This window comes from Crotalus tigris, unplaced genomic scaffold, assembly GCF_016545835.1.
Source record: "Crotalus tigris isolate CLP2741 ecotype Arizona unplaced genomic scaffold, ASM1654583v1 scf7180000024514.4999324561:1519799, whole genome shotgun sequence".
NCBI classification, from domain to species: domain Eukaryota; kingdom Metazoa; phylum Chordata; class Lepidosauria; order Squamata; family Viperidae; genus Crotalus; species Crotalus tigris.
The window spans coordinates 628766-644852 of NW_024100687.1; the positions used below are offsets into that span (position 1 = coordinate 628766).

Below are 16087 nucleotides of genomic sequence, written 5' to 3' on the forward strand. Positions count from 1 at the left end.
TAGCTTCCAGCTGTTGGAGAAAAGCCACAGAAATGAGTTATAGTGTGTGGCAGTCAGAGGTCAGCTTCATAAAATTCATTTTATGGTAGCAAAATTTATATAAGCCATTGAGTTCACTCTAGCTGGCCATTATCAGAAGTCCAGTTTGCTAAAAGGCATTTCATTTTTCTCCAAAATCTTGTAACAGTTTTGGGCCAGTTTAACAATACTGAAGATGTTTAAGAGGTGATCAGACAGTCATTTGTCCAGAATGAGCATGGCTGGCTCAGGAATTCTGGGAGTTGAAGTCCATGAGTCATAAAAGAGCCAAGGTTGCCTACCCCTGGTATAGGGTCTCCTGCTCAAGCAAAAGGTTGGTCTAGAAGACTTCCAAGTCCCTTCCAATGATGTTATTCTGTATTCTATAATGCTTAAAGGCTTGGAGAATCCATCATGGTTGGACATGGATCAGGGTAGCAGGGCTCAAGTCCCCCCATAGATTTGGACTCACAAGATGACTTTAGGCTTGTCACTCCTCTTAGCCTAGCTTACCTCCAGGGGCATTATTGGGAGGATAAAATTAGACCCTTCCTCTCTAAAAGCTGCTTTGCGCTCTCAAGACAGAAAAAAACAACCCCGGGATATAAACACAATACTGTAAATATAATAACAAGTTAATAAAACAGAAAGCCACAGCTCAGACGCTTATTTCCGATAGCCATATAACGGCTGAGACACTTGTTGAAAGGCTATGCAGAAAGAGGAAATGGGAGGATAAGATGTTTCAGTTAAGAGGAAGATCTTCCCTGGCAATCAATAGCTGACTTCTGCTCTGGCATCATCAAGTTTCCAGTCCTGCAGAGATCAGCGCCATTCTTGCGACTGTTTTGCGTCAGTGTAGCTGCTGAAATACGTAATTCCATTTCAAGCAGCTCTTCCAAACCGCACTAACTTTTGGCTTGCAAGAGCCAAAGAGAATTCCCTGTCATTTTTTAAAAAAAGGTTTATTTTGGAGGCTGGCCAAAAGTTTGATTTTGCAGAAGGAGAAGTCACCGGGAGGTGTAAGGAGGGTTTTGCAGTGCAACCTCCTCACAGCGTGAGTAAGTCCTCAACTTACAACAGTCACCTAGTGACCAAAGTTACAATGATACTAAAAAAAGCGACTTATGACCAGATTTCACACTTATGACAATTGGAGCATCGCTAAGGTCACATGATCAAAATTCGGGCACTTGGCAACTGGCATGTATATATGACAGTTGCCTTGACCCAAGGTCATGTGATCATCCTTTGTAACCTTCCCAGCCGGCTTCCAACAACTCAATGGGGGAAGCCAGACTCAATAACTACATGATTCACCTAACAGCAGCAGCGATTCATTTAACAACTGTGGCAAAATAAGTTGTAAAATGGAGCGTCACTCATTTAACACTTAAACGGGTGTCTGTTTCTCTCTCTCACTCAAAATTATATTACTGCTTCCTAATCTGTGCAATTCTGGGCAGCAAACAAAACATCAAACCAGACCAGAGGTAGACCTCAACGTTATGACCGTAACTGAGTACAGAATTATGGTGGTAAGTTGTGCCGCACCCGATTTTATGACCCTTTTTTGCAGCAGTTGCCAAGCAAATCCATTTTCTGCATTGTCTGGTCCTGTCCCAGAAGGACATCATGACTGATGGTATTAGAAGCTGTTGAAAGATTAAGCAGCTTGATTATCTTGTCATCTCCAAGCTTAAGCAATGCTGTCTCAGTTTTATAACCCAGCATTTATATCTCTTTTTCTATTGCCTTTTTTTTTTTTTTGCTTCAAAGTAATTTCCCCAGCGGCAAATAATATCTACCTAGATCAGTGATGGGGAACCTTGGCTCTTTTATGACTTGAGGACTTCAACTCCCAGAATTCTTGAGCCAGCCATGCAAGCCTTCAGATGACTGATTGATGGCAGTTAGGAGTTTAAAATATCAGCCTCTCATTCCTGCTATCCTTTGGAATGGTGTTTTTCAGGCTTAGCAACTTTAAGCTGGATGGACTTCAACTCCCAGAATTCCCCAACCAGGCATGGAAGAAATTCTGGGAGTTGAAGTCCATCTTAAAATTGCTGAGATTTAGAAATATTGTTCTCGAGGCATCACTTGCTGGAGCAAAAAAATAAAATAAAAATATACCAGGTTGGTTAACCAGTCCTGTCAATGTTTTGTTTTAATTCTGTCCAAAATGTGGCTGGATTTGCACCACCCATTTGAATCTAAGCTAGGGATAAAATCTAACTGCTTCAGCCACAGTCTTACCTATCAATCCAAGTTCTTTACATTGCCTGGCATTCATAAATGATTCAGATATTACAAACCACAGACAAAAAAAAATTCAATTTTTCTTTTCAGTTTTTTTTTCTTTTGGGGACTGGAAAGAGATTTGCTCTGGAGGAAAAAAAATCAATCACATTGCATTAAATGCAGGTGTAGCAATTTATTCGTCACTGGAAGAGAAGAGAAAAGCAGAGTCTTTTCCAATCAGCACTAACCCCACCCCACCCCTTGATTGCAAAATTATTAAACACTAACTGTGAACATTCAGAAACCCCTGGATTTTTTTTAGAAGACCAAACCTTCGGTACATCTGGAAACAGACGGCATCTCTTAATTCTGCCCAGTGCATTCTACATTGCCCCACCCTACTGAGTAAGGAAGAGGAAAAGCATTCTGCAACAGAAATTTCCTGCCTCCACGCAAAAGGAAGAATATTTACTATACCACTTCCAAAGCCGATAAGCCGTCTTTTCTCAATGTTTGTTTTTCCACTTCAGCTGGAGCCTTAAACAAAATGAGTTGTTGTTTTACAGACGCCCCAGCAGCCAGCGGTGGAGTCACCCAGCTTAGCCCCTTCCTTTTTCTGCGTGTGATTAATGGTTGCATTATTCAGTCCCAAACCGGCCAGAGAGAATGGCTGGGGCTTCCCTAATTGTTCACAATGCGGGGAATCTATAAATCACAACAGAATTAACAAAGAATTGACATGAAGGTGGTACGCTTTTCTGGAGAGTGTTTTTTCTTCTCTGGTTAAGCAGAAAGCACCTCCGCTGTTCGCAGATAGTGCCTCCTTTCATTAGAAGAGATTTCTTTATTTAGCAATGCTATCCTGGGTAAGGATATTTATTTCAGAATGGCAGAATTTTACACCGGCAGTCGAAGCCGGGAGGAAGTTGTGAAAGCTGTTGGAAGAAACTTCCCATACAACAGTGGCCCTGTGTTTTCTGATCTGCTATGCCATCATGAGAAGAGGGGAAAAGAGCTGTTATGAGGCATCCACAGGGGGTCAAATAAGTCAAGATGGAGGCTATGACCTCCGGATCAAAGTCCTGCATCTTGAAATGGGGAGAGGGTTTGATCATGCTGTCTTGACTTTCTCGACACATCCCTGGAGCCGTGTGCACATACAATTTTTCTTCTCATGTGATATGTCTGGATGATTACAAGATTTCCTTGTTGGATAAAATCCTTTCAAAAAAAAAAAAAAAAGCCAGACAGAATGATTTGCACAAAAAGCACAAAGCTGGCTATACTCTAGAAGCTTGCCTGGTTCAGAGAAGTCATGCAAACCGTGATTTATTTGGGCGCCACAGGGATGGGATTTTAGAAATAGAAACCGGTTCCTTCAACTGGGAGATCAGGGAGAAGAGAAATTGAAAGAATATTCACAGATACAATTTGTCCCTATCTTTGAAATAATGATTTAAAGCAGCGTTTCTCAATCTTGGCAACTTTAAGGCAGGTGGACTTCAACTCCCAGAATTCCCCAGCCAGCTATGCTATGATGGCTGGGGAATTCTGGGAGTTGAAGTCCACACGCCTTAAAGCTGTCAAGGTTGAGAAACACTGTGTGAAAGAATTAGAAATCAAGTTGAATCAATGACATTGCAGGAGATTTGATTCTTTTGACCATCTTAGAAAAATGCCCTGAGGGACAAGTTTTAAGAGATAATTCAACTTTCCCATTTGAGACAAGCCAAAGTCTAACCCCCTGGATTTTACTCCAATTGGTCACCTTCACAAGTAAATATAATAAGTCTCCCAGGCTATCTAGATACCAATTTTGTCAAGGAGCGCCTGCAGCTGTTCGTGTGGGCAATCTGGAATGTCACAGTTTTGATTGCTGGGTGAAACAAATGTAGTCTCCGAGCAGAGGTAAAAATCTACCGGGATGTGTGAATCTGTCAGTTGCCCCCCTCTCTCTAAATTATGGGTGGGCAACTTTATCAGCCAAATATCATGATCCACCCCTAGAGAACAGCAGGGAACGTGGGGGCAAACATTGCTAAAAATGTGCGCGTTTACATTTTCTTCATTCAAATGTCTGTCCTCAGTTAGCCAGATATTTAATGCTGTTTTGCCTAGGCTAATGTTTCTCAGCCTTGGTGACTTTAAGATCTGTGGACTGTTCTGGCTGGGGAATTCTGGGAGTTGAAGTCCACAGGTCTTAAGGTCACCAAGGTTGAGAAACACGGGCCTGGAGGACAAAACATGACCACTGAAAAATGAGCAATGTTCTGTCAAACGTTGGTGGTACTTGCTTGGAAAATACTTGGGGGAAGGGGGCAAGCATGGATTTAGGGGCCATGGGAAGCAAAGGATTTAGCTCTAGTTATTCAATAGTTTTGATTCTATCAACATTCTTGTAGGGGAAGAAGAAGAGGACAAGGGTGAAAGCAGAGCAGCTCTGGGATGGGAACAGGCTTGGTCCAGTCATGCATGGCTCCACCTTCACTTCCAGATGTTCCCGTTGTCTCCATTCTCATGGAACTTGTGCAGGTGGTCGGCGTACCTGGAAGAAACCGGTTCAAATTTGTCTCAGCACATCATGTCAGTAAGATTTACAGCATGTTTTCATGGATCCAAGGGAATTAATTCACCCAACTAAGTAACTATGGAGAAGACAGCGAATGTGATGCTGAATTGGTTCTGCCTTGGGTCCATGGTTCAGGGTTGCTCCGGGGGGGGGGAGGGATTGTCATGATCTCCCTGCACCCTGAGCTCCCGTAGATCCAAAGCAGAACCCAAAAATAAAGCAGCCTTAGCTTCTGATATTTAGGCTTTATGCCATAAAGGAGGAAACGTAAAAATAAAGAAATGAAGGATGAGGAAGCAGCATGCCTGTTCCCAGGTCAAGGCTGTGTAGGAAAATAGCAATAGCACTTAGACATATATACTGCCTCATAGTGCTTTACAGCTCCTCTCTGTCAGCATGTTGCCCCCAACAATCTGGGTCCTCATTTTATTGACTTTGGAAGGATGGAAGGCTGAGTCAACCTTGAGCTCCTTCAAGATCAAGGAGCAGCCTGTGTGGCTGGCCAACTCAGTGAGGTGCAAGATTGTGGGGAGTTCAGAGAAGCAATTGGGGTATTTGCTCCTTACAAAGTGCCCAGCTAAACTGCAGCACCCCCTTTTTCAAAAGAAAAAGCAGCTTTGGTCAGAGCAGCTAGCTTTAAAAATGTACGCTGTGTGCAGGCTCCAGTTTGCCTGGGACGATTCTTCTGGCACCTACTTTTTAGCACAATAGGCCGAACAGTCTCTTCCCATGCTCTCGCTCCAAGCTATCTTGTAGAGAACCTGGAGAAGCAAAGGCAGTCCATTAATTGTTTTTGTGATGACTGGGAATCTTGTGGTTTTCTTACTGGGTCTTCTGATTGGTGCTACTTTAAATGCTGAATTCACTGGGTCTGCATTGCCATATTAGAACAATATGCCTTTAGCGTCCTCGGTGGCCTTTCCTGGATGTTGGAGAGAACCTTGTACTTCAGTACTTGGATTAGGAAAAAATAAAAGCAAACTAGTCAAGAATGAAGAAGCAGCATACACATTTGGACAGCAGTCTTTCAGAAAATGAAGCAACTTGGGTATTGTAGATTACACATCTGTCTACGTTTGTTAAATATATAATCTGTCTTTCCCTTGTAACACTTTCTCCTATATAGTCCTCGACTTACAATTTAATTGTAATTCGAAGTTGCAATAGCACCGAAAAAACTAACTTTGTGTTTAGAATTCAGGATTAGGTGAGCAGAGATCTTATAACTGGTCATTGCACTTACAACTGTCACACCATCCACACAAAATTAGGTTGCTTTGGCAACTGTCCATGTATTTATGATGGCTGCAGTGTTCCAAGGTCATGTGATCACCATTTGCAAGCTTTCCAGCCAGCTTCCAACAAGCAAAGGGAATGCGGAACCAGATAGGTTTAATGACTGCATGATTCGCTTAACAACTGTAGTGATTCATTTAACAACTGTGGCAAAAAAATCACATGTGACTCATTTAACAGCCACCTTGCTAGCAATGGAAATTCTGGTCCCAATTGTAGTCGTGAGTCAAGGACTACCTGTAGCTCTCTCTCGGTAATGGGTCTTGTGAGATAGGCTGTGCTGAGAGCCTGCCTATCTAAGGGTAGACCCAAGCATTTCATCGCTGCAGCACACAGCTTTAATTGATTGTCTATAAATGGGCAAACAGGAATGTCTCAGGTTTAATGTCCCACATTAAAAAGAAATACCCTTTGCAACACATCTTCTAGTAGGCTCATATTTTCCAGAACGGCAGTTTATGTCCCACATCAACCATCTAGACAACCCATGGGGTGAATTTCCTCTGGCTTGTGCCCTTCACGTGCTAGGTAGGGATGGGAGGTGTAATCTGGCCGGGATAAAAGAGCTTGACAGCTGGGAGGGTAGGAGGCCTCACTATAGTGTAAAGAAAGATGAAATAAAAGAAAAGAGAGTCAGCCCTGGCCTTCAAAATCAGTACAAACAAGTGGTAAAACTGGATGTAACGTAGCCAGAAAGCCAAATCTCATAACCTCTGTGTCTGCACACGAGATTTTGGCCACATTTGTTTCTTCAGTTTTATAATATTTCTAATTTTTATAAAAATACTTTTGGGTGCTCAGAATGTAATATTTATTTGACTTTTTTTTTCTCTAGGAGCTTAAGGGGGCTTAATGAAGATTTCCCTTCATTTTGAGTTGAGCTGAGAGTGTCTAGTGCAAAAGGTCTCATGGCTAGGGATGATCCTGAATCTGTCCTAGATGAACCTCATAATCGCTAAACTTCCTGGATCCTTCTATCAAGTGGTTTGCCCCAGAGAGACTGTACTGCTCTACTTTAAGACCAGCAGGACCACATTCAAAAATGGCCAAATATTTTGAACCAGCAGTCACCGTCTTTCACTGAATTGTTGGGAGGATAAAGTTGAGGGGAAGGGAGAAGAGAAGGGGAAGAAAATCAAGTACAGTGCCCTGAATTCCTATTTGAAGAAGAAAAAGATAAAAATGAAAAGGCATGAAAATTAATACAAAATCAGCAATAAAAAGAAAAATAACCAAGACCAAATCAAGCCCAAACAAACTCTTGCAAAGGAGGTCTCATGCCTTATAACAGGGGTGTCAAACTCAAATTCATCAGCATTGCGGTTGCCCTCGGGGGGTGTGTGTGTGGCCAGGGTGGGTGCGGCCTACTGGGTGGGCGTGGATGGAGTGGGTGTGGCCTACTGGGTGGGCATGGGCAGCTCTACATCGTTCGCGTCAAGGGTGCCTGTGGGGGCCTGGGCAGGAGTGGGACAGATCTGAGGGTCTCTGGCGAAGGGGGTGGGACTGGGGCAAGCGCCAAGGCATGGTCCATTTCTTCATTCCTCACAAAGGGTGACACCTCCCCAGCATGCACTCAGGGGGCAGGGCCGATGCAGCAGGGGCTGGTTCCTCGCTGTTTCTAGACAGCCTTGTGGAGCTAAGACTGAATGCGTTTCAGCATAGATGGCCACCACAAAATTGTACATTGGCTCCTGGCCAGCCTGGGCCAGGGCGAAGGCGTGGGAGTGGTTCCCTCACTGTTTCCAGGATGGCTTCGCGGGCCACATGAAACCACTTCACGGGCCGCAACCGGCCCCCGGGCCTTGTGTTTGACAGGTCTGCCTTATAAGATCCAATGCGATCCTAGGCTGCATTAATAGAGGGATAGAATCAAGTTCACGTGAAGTGTTAATACTATTTTATAATGCCTTTGTAACGCCACACTTGGAATATTGCATTCAATTTTGGTTGCCATAAGTTTAAAACAAAGATGTTGAGATTAGAAAGAGTGCAGAGAAGAGCAACAAAGTTGATTAGGGGATTGGAGGATAAAACATACAAAGAACAGTTGCAGGAATTGGGCATGTCTAGCTTAATGAAAAGAAGGATTAGGAATGATACCGTAGCAGTGTTCCAATATATAGGGGGCTGCCACAAAGAAGAGAGGGTCCAGGACAAGAAGCAATGGATGGAAACTAATCGTGAACCAACCTAGAACTAAGGAGAAATTTCCTAACAGAACAATCAATCAGTGGAACAGCTTGCCTTCAGAAGTTGGGGTGCTCTAGTACCAGAGTATTTTAAGAAGAGATTGGGCAACCACTTGTCTGAAATGGTATAAGATTTCCTGCTTGATCAGGGGGTTGGACTAGAAGAGCTCCAAAGTCCCTTCCAACTCTGTTATTCTGTTAAGGTTTCATGATCCTTTTACACTTTGGACTCTGGCCCGTAAACTGTCTGGATCACTTAAGAAGACTGTCATATTCAGGGACATCCACCACGTGGCTGAAGAAGACTCTGTCCAAGGCCATGGCAAGTGGTAGAAAGCCAGCTCTTTGACATGAACTCTGAAACTGGCCAGCTGCCCATCTGCGCATGGGAAGTGATCTGTTCAACCGTTCAGTCGTTTTCACTGAGCAATCTGGTTCCTGTTATTTAGCCTCAAGGAATGTTTCTATCTTGTAGGGAAGCTCAGCGTAACCAGCCTTTTCTGGACTGCAAAACGGGGAGAAGGGTCGATTCCTGCAATATTTTGAGGGGCTCTACAAAGAAGAGGGAGGTCAAACTATTTCCCAAAGCACCAAAAGGCAAGACAAGAAACAATGATTGGAGAGAAGAAACTAAGGAGAAATTTCCCAACAGTGAGAGCAATTAACCCATGGGAATAGATTGCCTTCAGAAGTTGTGGGTGTTCAATCACTGGAGGCTTTCAAAAAGAGACTGGACAACCATTTGTCTGAAATTACATGGGGTCTCCTGCTGGAGCAGGGGGTTGGACTAGATGACTACCAAGGTCCCCTCCATCTCTCTTATTCTATGTTCTATGTTCTAAATCAGGCATGACCACAAATGACTCTGTGTGGCATGCAGTCTCTTAAAAGAGGCATGTTAATCGGTTGCATAACAAATATACTTCTAAAAACAAATGGAAGAATGCTTCTTGTGTCTGCAATTGGAACAGGAGGAGGAAGCTCAAGGGAAGCTGGTGGAGACAATTGTATTTTGTTCGACAGCCAGAAACAGAACAGCTCGGGAGAGACGGTGTCTGATATTTTTTTATCAAGTTACCACTTTGGCAATTGCAGGGATTGATACTGTGCATGGGAGTTTATAGCAGCATTTCTCAGCCTCAGCAATTTAAAGATGTATGGACTTCAACCCCCAGAATCTGGCAGCTAGCACACTGGCTGGGGAATTCTGGAGGTTGAAGTCCACAAATCTTAAAGTTGCCAAGGTTGAAAAACACTGAACGAAACAGCCCTTCATGGATTCGCAGAACTGTCTGATTCCTATAATTCTGCCTCCTTTTCCAGATCTGACAGAGCAGGCAAGCTCCTAGTCCCCTCCATCCATAATGCCAGCCGACAGCCCTTCTTTGGGAGGGCGGAAGAAAAATCGAGGTAGCCCCAACCTTCTCCAGTCCAACCTGTTGCCTGAGGATTTCTGGGAGCTGAAATCCACAGATCTTAAAATAATAATAATAATAATAATAATAATAATAATAATAATAATAATAGTTAGAAGGGACCTTGGAGGTCATCTAGTCCAACCCCCTGCTCAGGCAGGAACCTTATATCATTTCAGACAAATGGCTGTCCAGTCTTTTCTTAAAAACTTCCAATGTTGGAGCATTCACCACTTCTGGAGGCAGGTTGTTCCACTGGTTAATTGTTCTCACTATCAGGAAATTTCTCCTTAGTTCTAGGTTGCTTCTCTCCTTGATTAGTTTCCACCTGTTGCTTCTTGTCCTGCCTTCAGGTGCTTTGGAGAATAGCTTGACTCCCTCTTCTTTGTGGCAGCCCCTTAGATATGGGAACACTGCTATCATGTCTCCCCTCATCCGTCTCTTTGTTAAACTAGACATACCCAATTCCAGCAACCGTTCTTCGTATGTTTAAGCCTCCAGTGCCCTAATCATCTTTGTTCACTGTACTCTTTCTAGAGAGTCTCAACACTGAGACTCTAGTTGTTGTGGTTCAGAAATATTGGTTTAGAGGACCAGGTATCCCCCTTAAGTAAACCCCAGCATTAGTTCCTTTCCTACTGTTAAATATGGTGCCCTTAGCAGCAGGAGCAGGAGCAGCAGCTGTGGGGGCGGTAACCACTACAGTTAATCCTCAACTTACAACCGCTTACTTAGTAACCATTCAGCTCAGTTCTGAAGTTACTTCTCAGTTCATATGATTGCATTCTGGGCACTTGACAAACGTCCTACATTTATGGCTGTTTGCAATATCCTGTGGTCACATGACCACAATTTACAACTTTTTTTTCCAGAAACCATCTTACAAATCTGGTCTCTGGGAAAAAAAACACCCCATAGTCAACAATTAGTTTGCCTAACAACTGCTGCAAAAAAATGTCATAAAATCAGGTCTGATCACACAAAGACTCATTTTACAACTGTCAAAACTTATGATCGTAATTGCCAGGCTCAATTACAGTCAAAGACTACCTGTACCTCAAAAAGGCACTGTTAATGTGTGTATTTTTGTCAAGATTGATCACTGGAGGAAGAGACACACTTACCAGAAAAACAAGGCAATGCAAAAAGAGTGTGTAGAAGAAAGCAATAGTACGAGCCATCTTGTTGGAAAGGACAAGTCTTCCCTGCAGGGACGATAAAAAACATGATAGAAGATTTTAGGGTTATGAATGTCTAGGATCTTTGGAAAAAAAAACAAAAATTCTGCACCAGTTCACTTCCCCATCAATTTATGATGCCCTTCTTATATCTGGGATTTGTTCTAAGTTTGCTAATGGAGAGAGGTCCTGAATTTGATTGCCAGTTATTGGGGGGGGGGGAATCTTACTCTAACAGAGATTTCTGGAGATATGAAAGATTCATAACAAAAACATCTGGATCACCACTTGAACACCCTGGGCATTGACAAAATGACTATCAATTAATTGCAAAAGACAGTTTTACTCAGAAAGCTTAAAACCTGTGACAATACCTTTAACACTATCAAACAGGTGTTTGGGAAGTACTAGATAGGTGAACATAAATGCCAAATCCAGTTTAACATTTGACTGACTCTGGGGTCAATCATAATAATAATTTATTAAATGCACATAGGCCATTCAACTCCCAGCAACTCTGGCAGTTTACAATTGTAAAAAAATAAAAAATAGAGAACAATACAGAAAGCACAAAAACAGCACAAGGCAAAGGGACAACAAAGGGACAACAATGACAAGAGGGGAAGAAAAAGAGACAAAGCTACATCTTAGGAAACGGCAATCTGATATGCAGAATGGATTGAGTGAATTAATGATGGGGATCGGATGCAGGAGGATCTGGCCGAAAGATCAGGGATCCGATTCCAGCAAATACAGCCATAAACTTCCTGGAGCATCTCTTTCTCCCTTTCCTTCATCATCCTGCTTTGGGGATCAATGAGGCAAGATCTCTCTGAGAAGCATATTTGATCTGCTGGTCTCCTACATGGTGTGCATACTTGCTCTCCTCCACATTACAGAACATGCCTGTGAGCACTGCAACTGCTAAGATGCTAACCAGGACCTGCCTGTCTTGACTGGGTGAGACTGGGCAGGCTTTCCCTTTTGTGTGATGAATGTATAGTTGCTTGCAGCCACTATGGGATGTCCTTGCATGCAACCATAGGTGGGACTAAAGTAGGTCAAATCTTGGCTGCCCTTTTTCAAAAGGTATGAAGGAGATTCACCCAATCACCAAGTTAAAGAAAGCTTTCCTTGTGGAAAAGATTGAATGGGAGTGCACACAATGGCAAACTATTATTGCCCTTTAAATGCATTCTACCAAATAGTTCTGAATGGATTTGGTATTTTTGACCACTGACATCTTCCCAAGGAACTAGCAAAGGTAAAGGTGTTGTTGTAATATATGCACTGTTCCAAGCAAGGTAACTGCAGCTCCCATTGTGAAGACTGACTAATTGCAGCAAGTAGATTTCAGCAGTTGGATTTACCAGGCTAAGGGTGGCTTTATCCCACGGACTGAGACTTTGGTACTTCCTTTGACGTTCCTGAAAATTAAAAAAGAAAAGTCACATAGCAGAGATAAGACCACTGGTTCTCCCAAAAGAGGAGCAGGAAAATCAACAACCGTCAGCTAGTGAATTAATTCTAGTTTTAATCTCTTTAGTGCTGAAAGGCAAAAAGATGCCGGTTCAATTCCCTACTAGGCCTTATTTCTTTATATTAATTAATTAAATTAAAAGAAAACTCCATCTAGTTGCAATGAAATGCAGGATATCTCAGCCTAAAATACCCATGTAGGTAACATTTCATTTTTAAATCTTAAATCCTCTTTTGTACTTAGTGGCACTAGATCGTATCTACAGTCTCAGTTGGCCAAAGGTAAAATGAGAAAGTTGTTGCCTTCTTTCACAGGATTACTAGTGAAGGCAATAAAGATTATTTTATCAAAGGGACCAAGACCTATTGAAGAAACAGCTCAAATAAAGCACCATGCCATGAAAAATGCTAAAATTGTCATCTTAATGTAGGCCTGCTAGAAGCCATGATTGGCAATTTCCGGCTGAATTTGGCAGAACCATTTGAGAACGGTGAAGGTAAATCTTTGCTACTACATAATGCTGGAGAATTATTATGATGATTTTCATCCTTCTAAAAGGGTCCCTCCCCCTCCCCCTTTGGAAAGGTCTCCAGGGATCCCTACCTTTCGACTGAAAGAGGTGAATGGATCCAGGCGTTCCTCATATTGGGAAGAGTAACGCGACTCTGTGTCATCGCTGCCAGATCCCTGGAAGAGAAACCGCTGGGTTTGTAAGTGATGCTCAGTCTCTGATAACTTGCACAGATGAAAATAGTCAGTTCAGTGATTGTCCCCCTTCAAACGTGAAAGTTCAGCACGGGGGAAGTGGTGTTGCTTATGTCGCCAAAATGGACTAGTAATAGTAATAGTAGTAAAGTTGGAAGGGACCTTGGAGGTCATCTAGTCCAACCCCCTGCTCAGGCAGGAAACCCTACACCATTTCGGACAAATGGCTGTCCAGTCTCTTCTTAAAAACTTCCAGTGTTGGAGCATTTACTGCTTCTGGAGGCAGGCTGTTCCACTGATTAATTGTTCTCACTGTCAGGAAGTTTCTCCTTAGTTCTAGGTTGCTTCTCTCCTTGATTAGTTTCCACCCGTTGCTTCTTGTCCTGCCTTCAGGTGCTTTGGAAAATAGCTTGATTCCCTCTTCTTTATGGCAGCCCCTGAGATATTGGAATACTGCTATCATGTCCCCCCTTGTCCTTCTCTTCGTTAAACTAGACATGTCCAATTCTAGCAACCGTTCCTTATATGTTTTAGCCTCCAGTCCCCTGATCATCTTTGTTGCTCTTCTCTGTACTCTTTCTAGAGTCTCAACATCTTTTTTACACCGTGGTGACCAAAACTGGATGCAATATTCCAAGTGTGGCCTTACCAAGGCATTGAAGAGTGGTATTAATACTTCACGTGATCTTGATTCTATCCCTCTGTTAATGCAGCCTAAATGGATGTCAAGATGAAGCAGAGACTCAACAATGGAATCCACAGAGCTCATTTTGGTTATTGAGTCTACTAAGCTCCTTTGCATTACAGGAATCCAGATTAAGCATCCCTCACTATTTAGCTTGGATACAGCCAGTGAAGGTGAGTCCATCACTTCTGTGGACAATGGGCTGCACCTCTGTGAATTTATCTCTGGAAGCACTCACTCTCCCAGCAGGATGGGCTCGATTACCATCCTGACCTGTTGGATAGGACACAAGTCAGATGGACGTAAGGAAAACCCCGGTGGGAGTTCTAAGTGGATGATTGGACAAGTAAAAGGTGCTGTGGGACAAGTAGGTAATAAAAGATTTCTCCAGGAACAGCCTTCCAGGAAAAAGAAATAGGAAGGAGCTACTTAACCAGTTTCAATTTAATTGGTCTGTGTGCGCAGAGAGAAGTGATATCGTATAACTGGACTGAATAGGATCAAGTTAGGGCTAGTGGGTCAAACCTTTTGCAGACTGAATGTACTTAATATGTCTCATCAAACATTCCCCTTGGGGAAAAAAAAATCAGCGAATTTTGCACCTTAGAGGTTGCACAAAACATTTTCCCCTGTCTTCTCCAAGGGACATGAAAACTGAGAGTAGCCTTGGTCCATTACTTTGACCAAGGGGACACTGACACTCATTCCAGAAACCAACTATCCCAGTATGTCATTCAGAAGAGACTTCTCTTCAAAAAATCTTGGGGAAAAAGCAGATCAGCAAGCTGTTGATGTAATGCTGGTAATTCCGGAGGAAAGCATTTTGCTCTCTTCCTTCTTTCTCAGTTGCTCTCTTGACAAGAGATTCTTGGATTTTTACAGCCCACCAGAGTACTTGGGAAGGAGACGAGCTCCCTCTTCTGGAGGCAAGGGGGACATACAGGAGAAAAGGGAGGGCAAAGACATAGCAGGAGAATCGGGCTTTATGGGAAACCAAGCTTGCTTTCTGAGACAAATGAATGATTTTGATTCAGACTTACACACTTTCTTCTCTCAGAGGTCCAGGGTGAAATAACAGCTCAAAAATGAAATCAGTGTCAAAGAAAATGCTTCCAAGTTGCCTTAATCTATTGATCTCCAGATACATTTTGATTGGGAGATCCTAAGGCCATCACATCTGGAGGGACGTGGTGGGAGGAGAATGTGTGTATGGATGTATGTATAGCTTTTGGAAATGGGATTTCACTAGATCAGTGGTGGCGAACCTATGGCACACGTGCCAGAGGCGGCACTCAGAGCCCTCTCTGTGGGCACGCGCGCCATGCCCCGGAGATTTATTTATTTATTTATTTATGTATTTATTTATGATACTTATATACTGCTTTAAGTGCAAGCACTCTCTAAGCGGTGTACACCAGTAAGCAATGTATATATATATTTACATTGCCCCCAACAATCTGGGTCCTCATTTTATCTACCCCGGAAGGATGGAAGGCTGAGTCAACCTTGAGCCGGTGAGATTTGAACTGCTGACCTGCTGAACACAGTCAGCTAAAGTGGCCTGCAGTACTGCACTCTAACTGCTGCGCCACCTCGGCTCAGAGATGGCAGCCGTCCCTCTTCAACCAGCCACCCGCTAACTTGCCAAAGTCCCACATGGCTGGATGCATCCCAACACCCATGCGCTCACTGGCTTCTGTGTGCAGCGACCGATTGTATCAGGCAGCTGCCGCCCCGGCCCCTGCTTCACCTTGCCCTGTAACAATGGCACCCTGCCCTGCCTCACCTCGCCTTGCCTCGCCTCACCCCGCAGGATGAGCCTCCTGCCCACCACCCCACCTGCCAGAGACCCCCTGGATCTCCCTCAACCTTGCCCGGCCCCCACAGGCATCCCTCCCCATGACCAACATAGAGGTGACCACGCCTACCTTGGCCACACCCACCCAATCTGCCATGACCACCACAGCCACGCCCATCCTGTGGGTCACACCCACCCAGCACCCAGCAATAAATAAGTGGGTTTTGGGTTGCAGTTTGGGCACTCGGTCTCTAAAAGGCTTCAAAGAGAGGTTGGCTGTCCAAAGTGTTTATAGAGAGGTTGGATTAGATGACTTATGAAGTTATCTTCCAGTTCTACAGCTCTTTGAATCGAATGATCAGGCCAATGTTCAAATGAAAGGACAAATTATCCCGTACTGAATATTTCTGAAAAACACAGAAACAGGATGTGAAGGCCATACGCCAATCTTCCATATGATAGTTGGTCTTGAAATCCCTTACATCTAGATCAGAGATAGGCAACCTTGGCTCT

The 16087-nt window shown here is 43.5% G+C and overlaps 1 protein-coding gene across 1 annotated transcript in view; it reads right to left on the reverse strand.

The window, feature by feature from the left end:
• Positions 1-4663: 4663 nt before the first annotated feature.
• The window catches only part of CUX1 (cut like homeobox 1), a 372829-nt gene continuing 361405 nt past the window's right edge, over positions 4664-16087 (reverse strand). The window contains exons 19-23 of the mRNA XM_039333966.1: positions 12990-13073; positions 12277-12333; positions 10853-10933; positions 5525-5589; positions 4664-4804 (exon numbers count right to left, since the gene is read on the reverse strand). Of these exons, the coding sequence (XP_039189900.1) occupies positions 4744-4804; positions 5525-5589; positions 10853-10933; positions 12277-12333; positions 12990-13073 (348 nt within the window). The 3' untranslated portion in view covers positions 4664-4743. The remainder of the gene's footprint in view (positions 4805-5524; positions 5590-10852; positions 10934-12276; positions 12334-12989; positions 13074-16087) is intronic.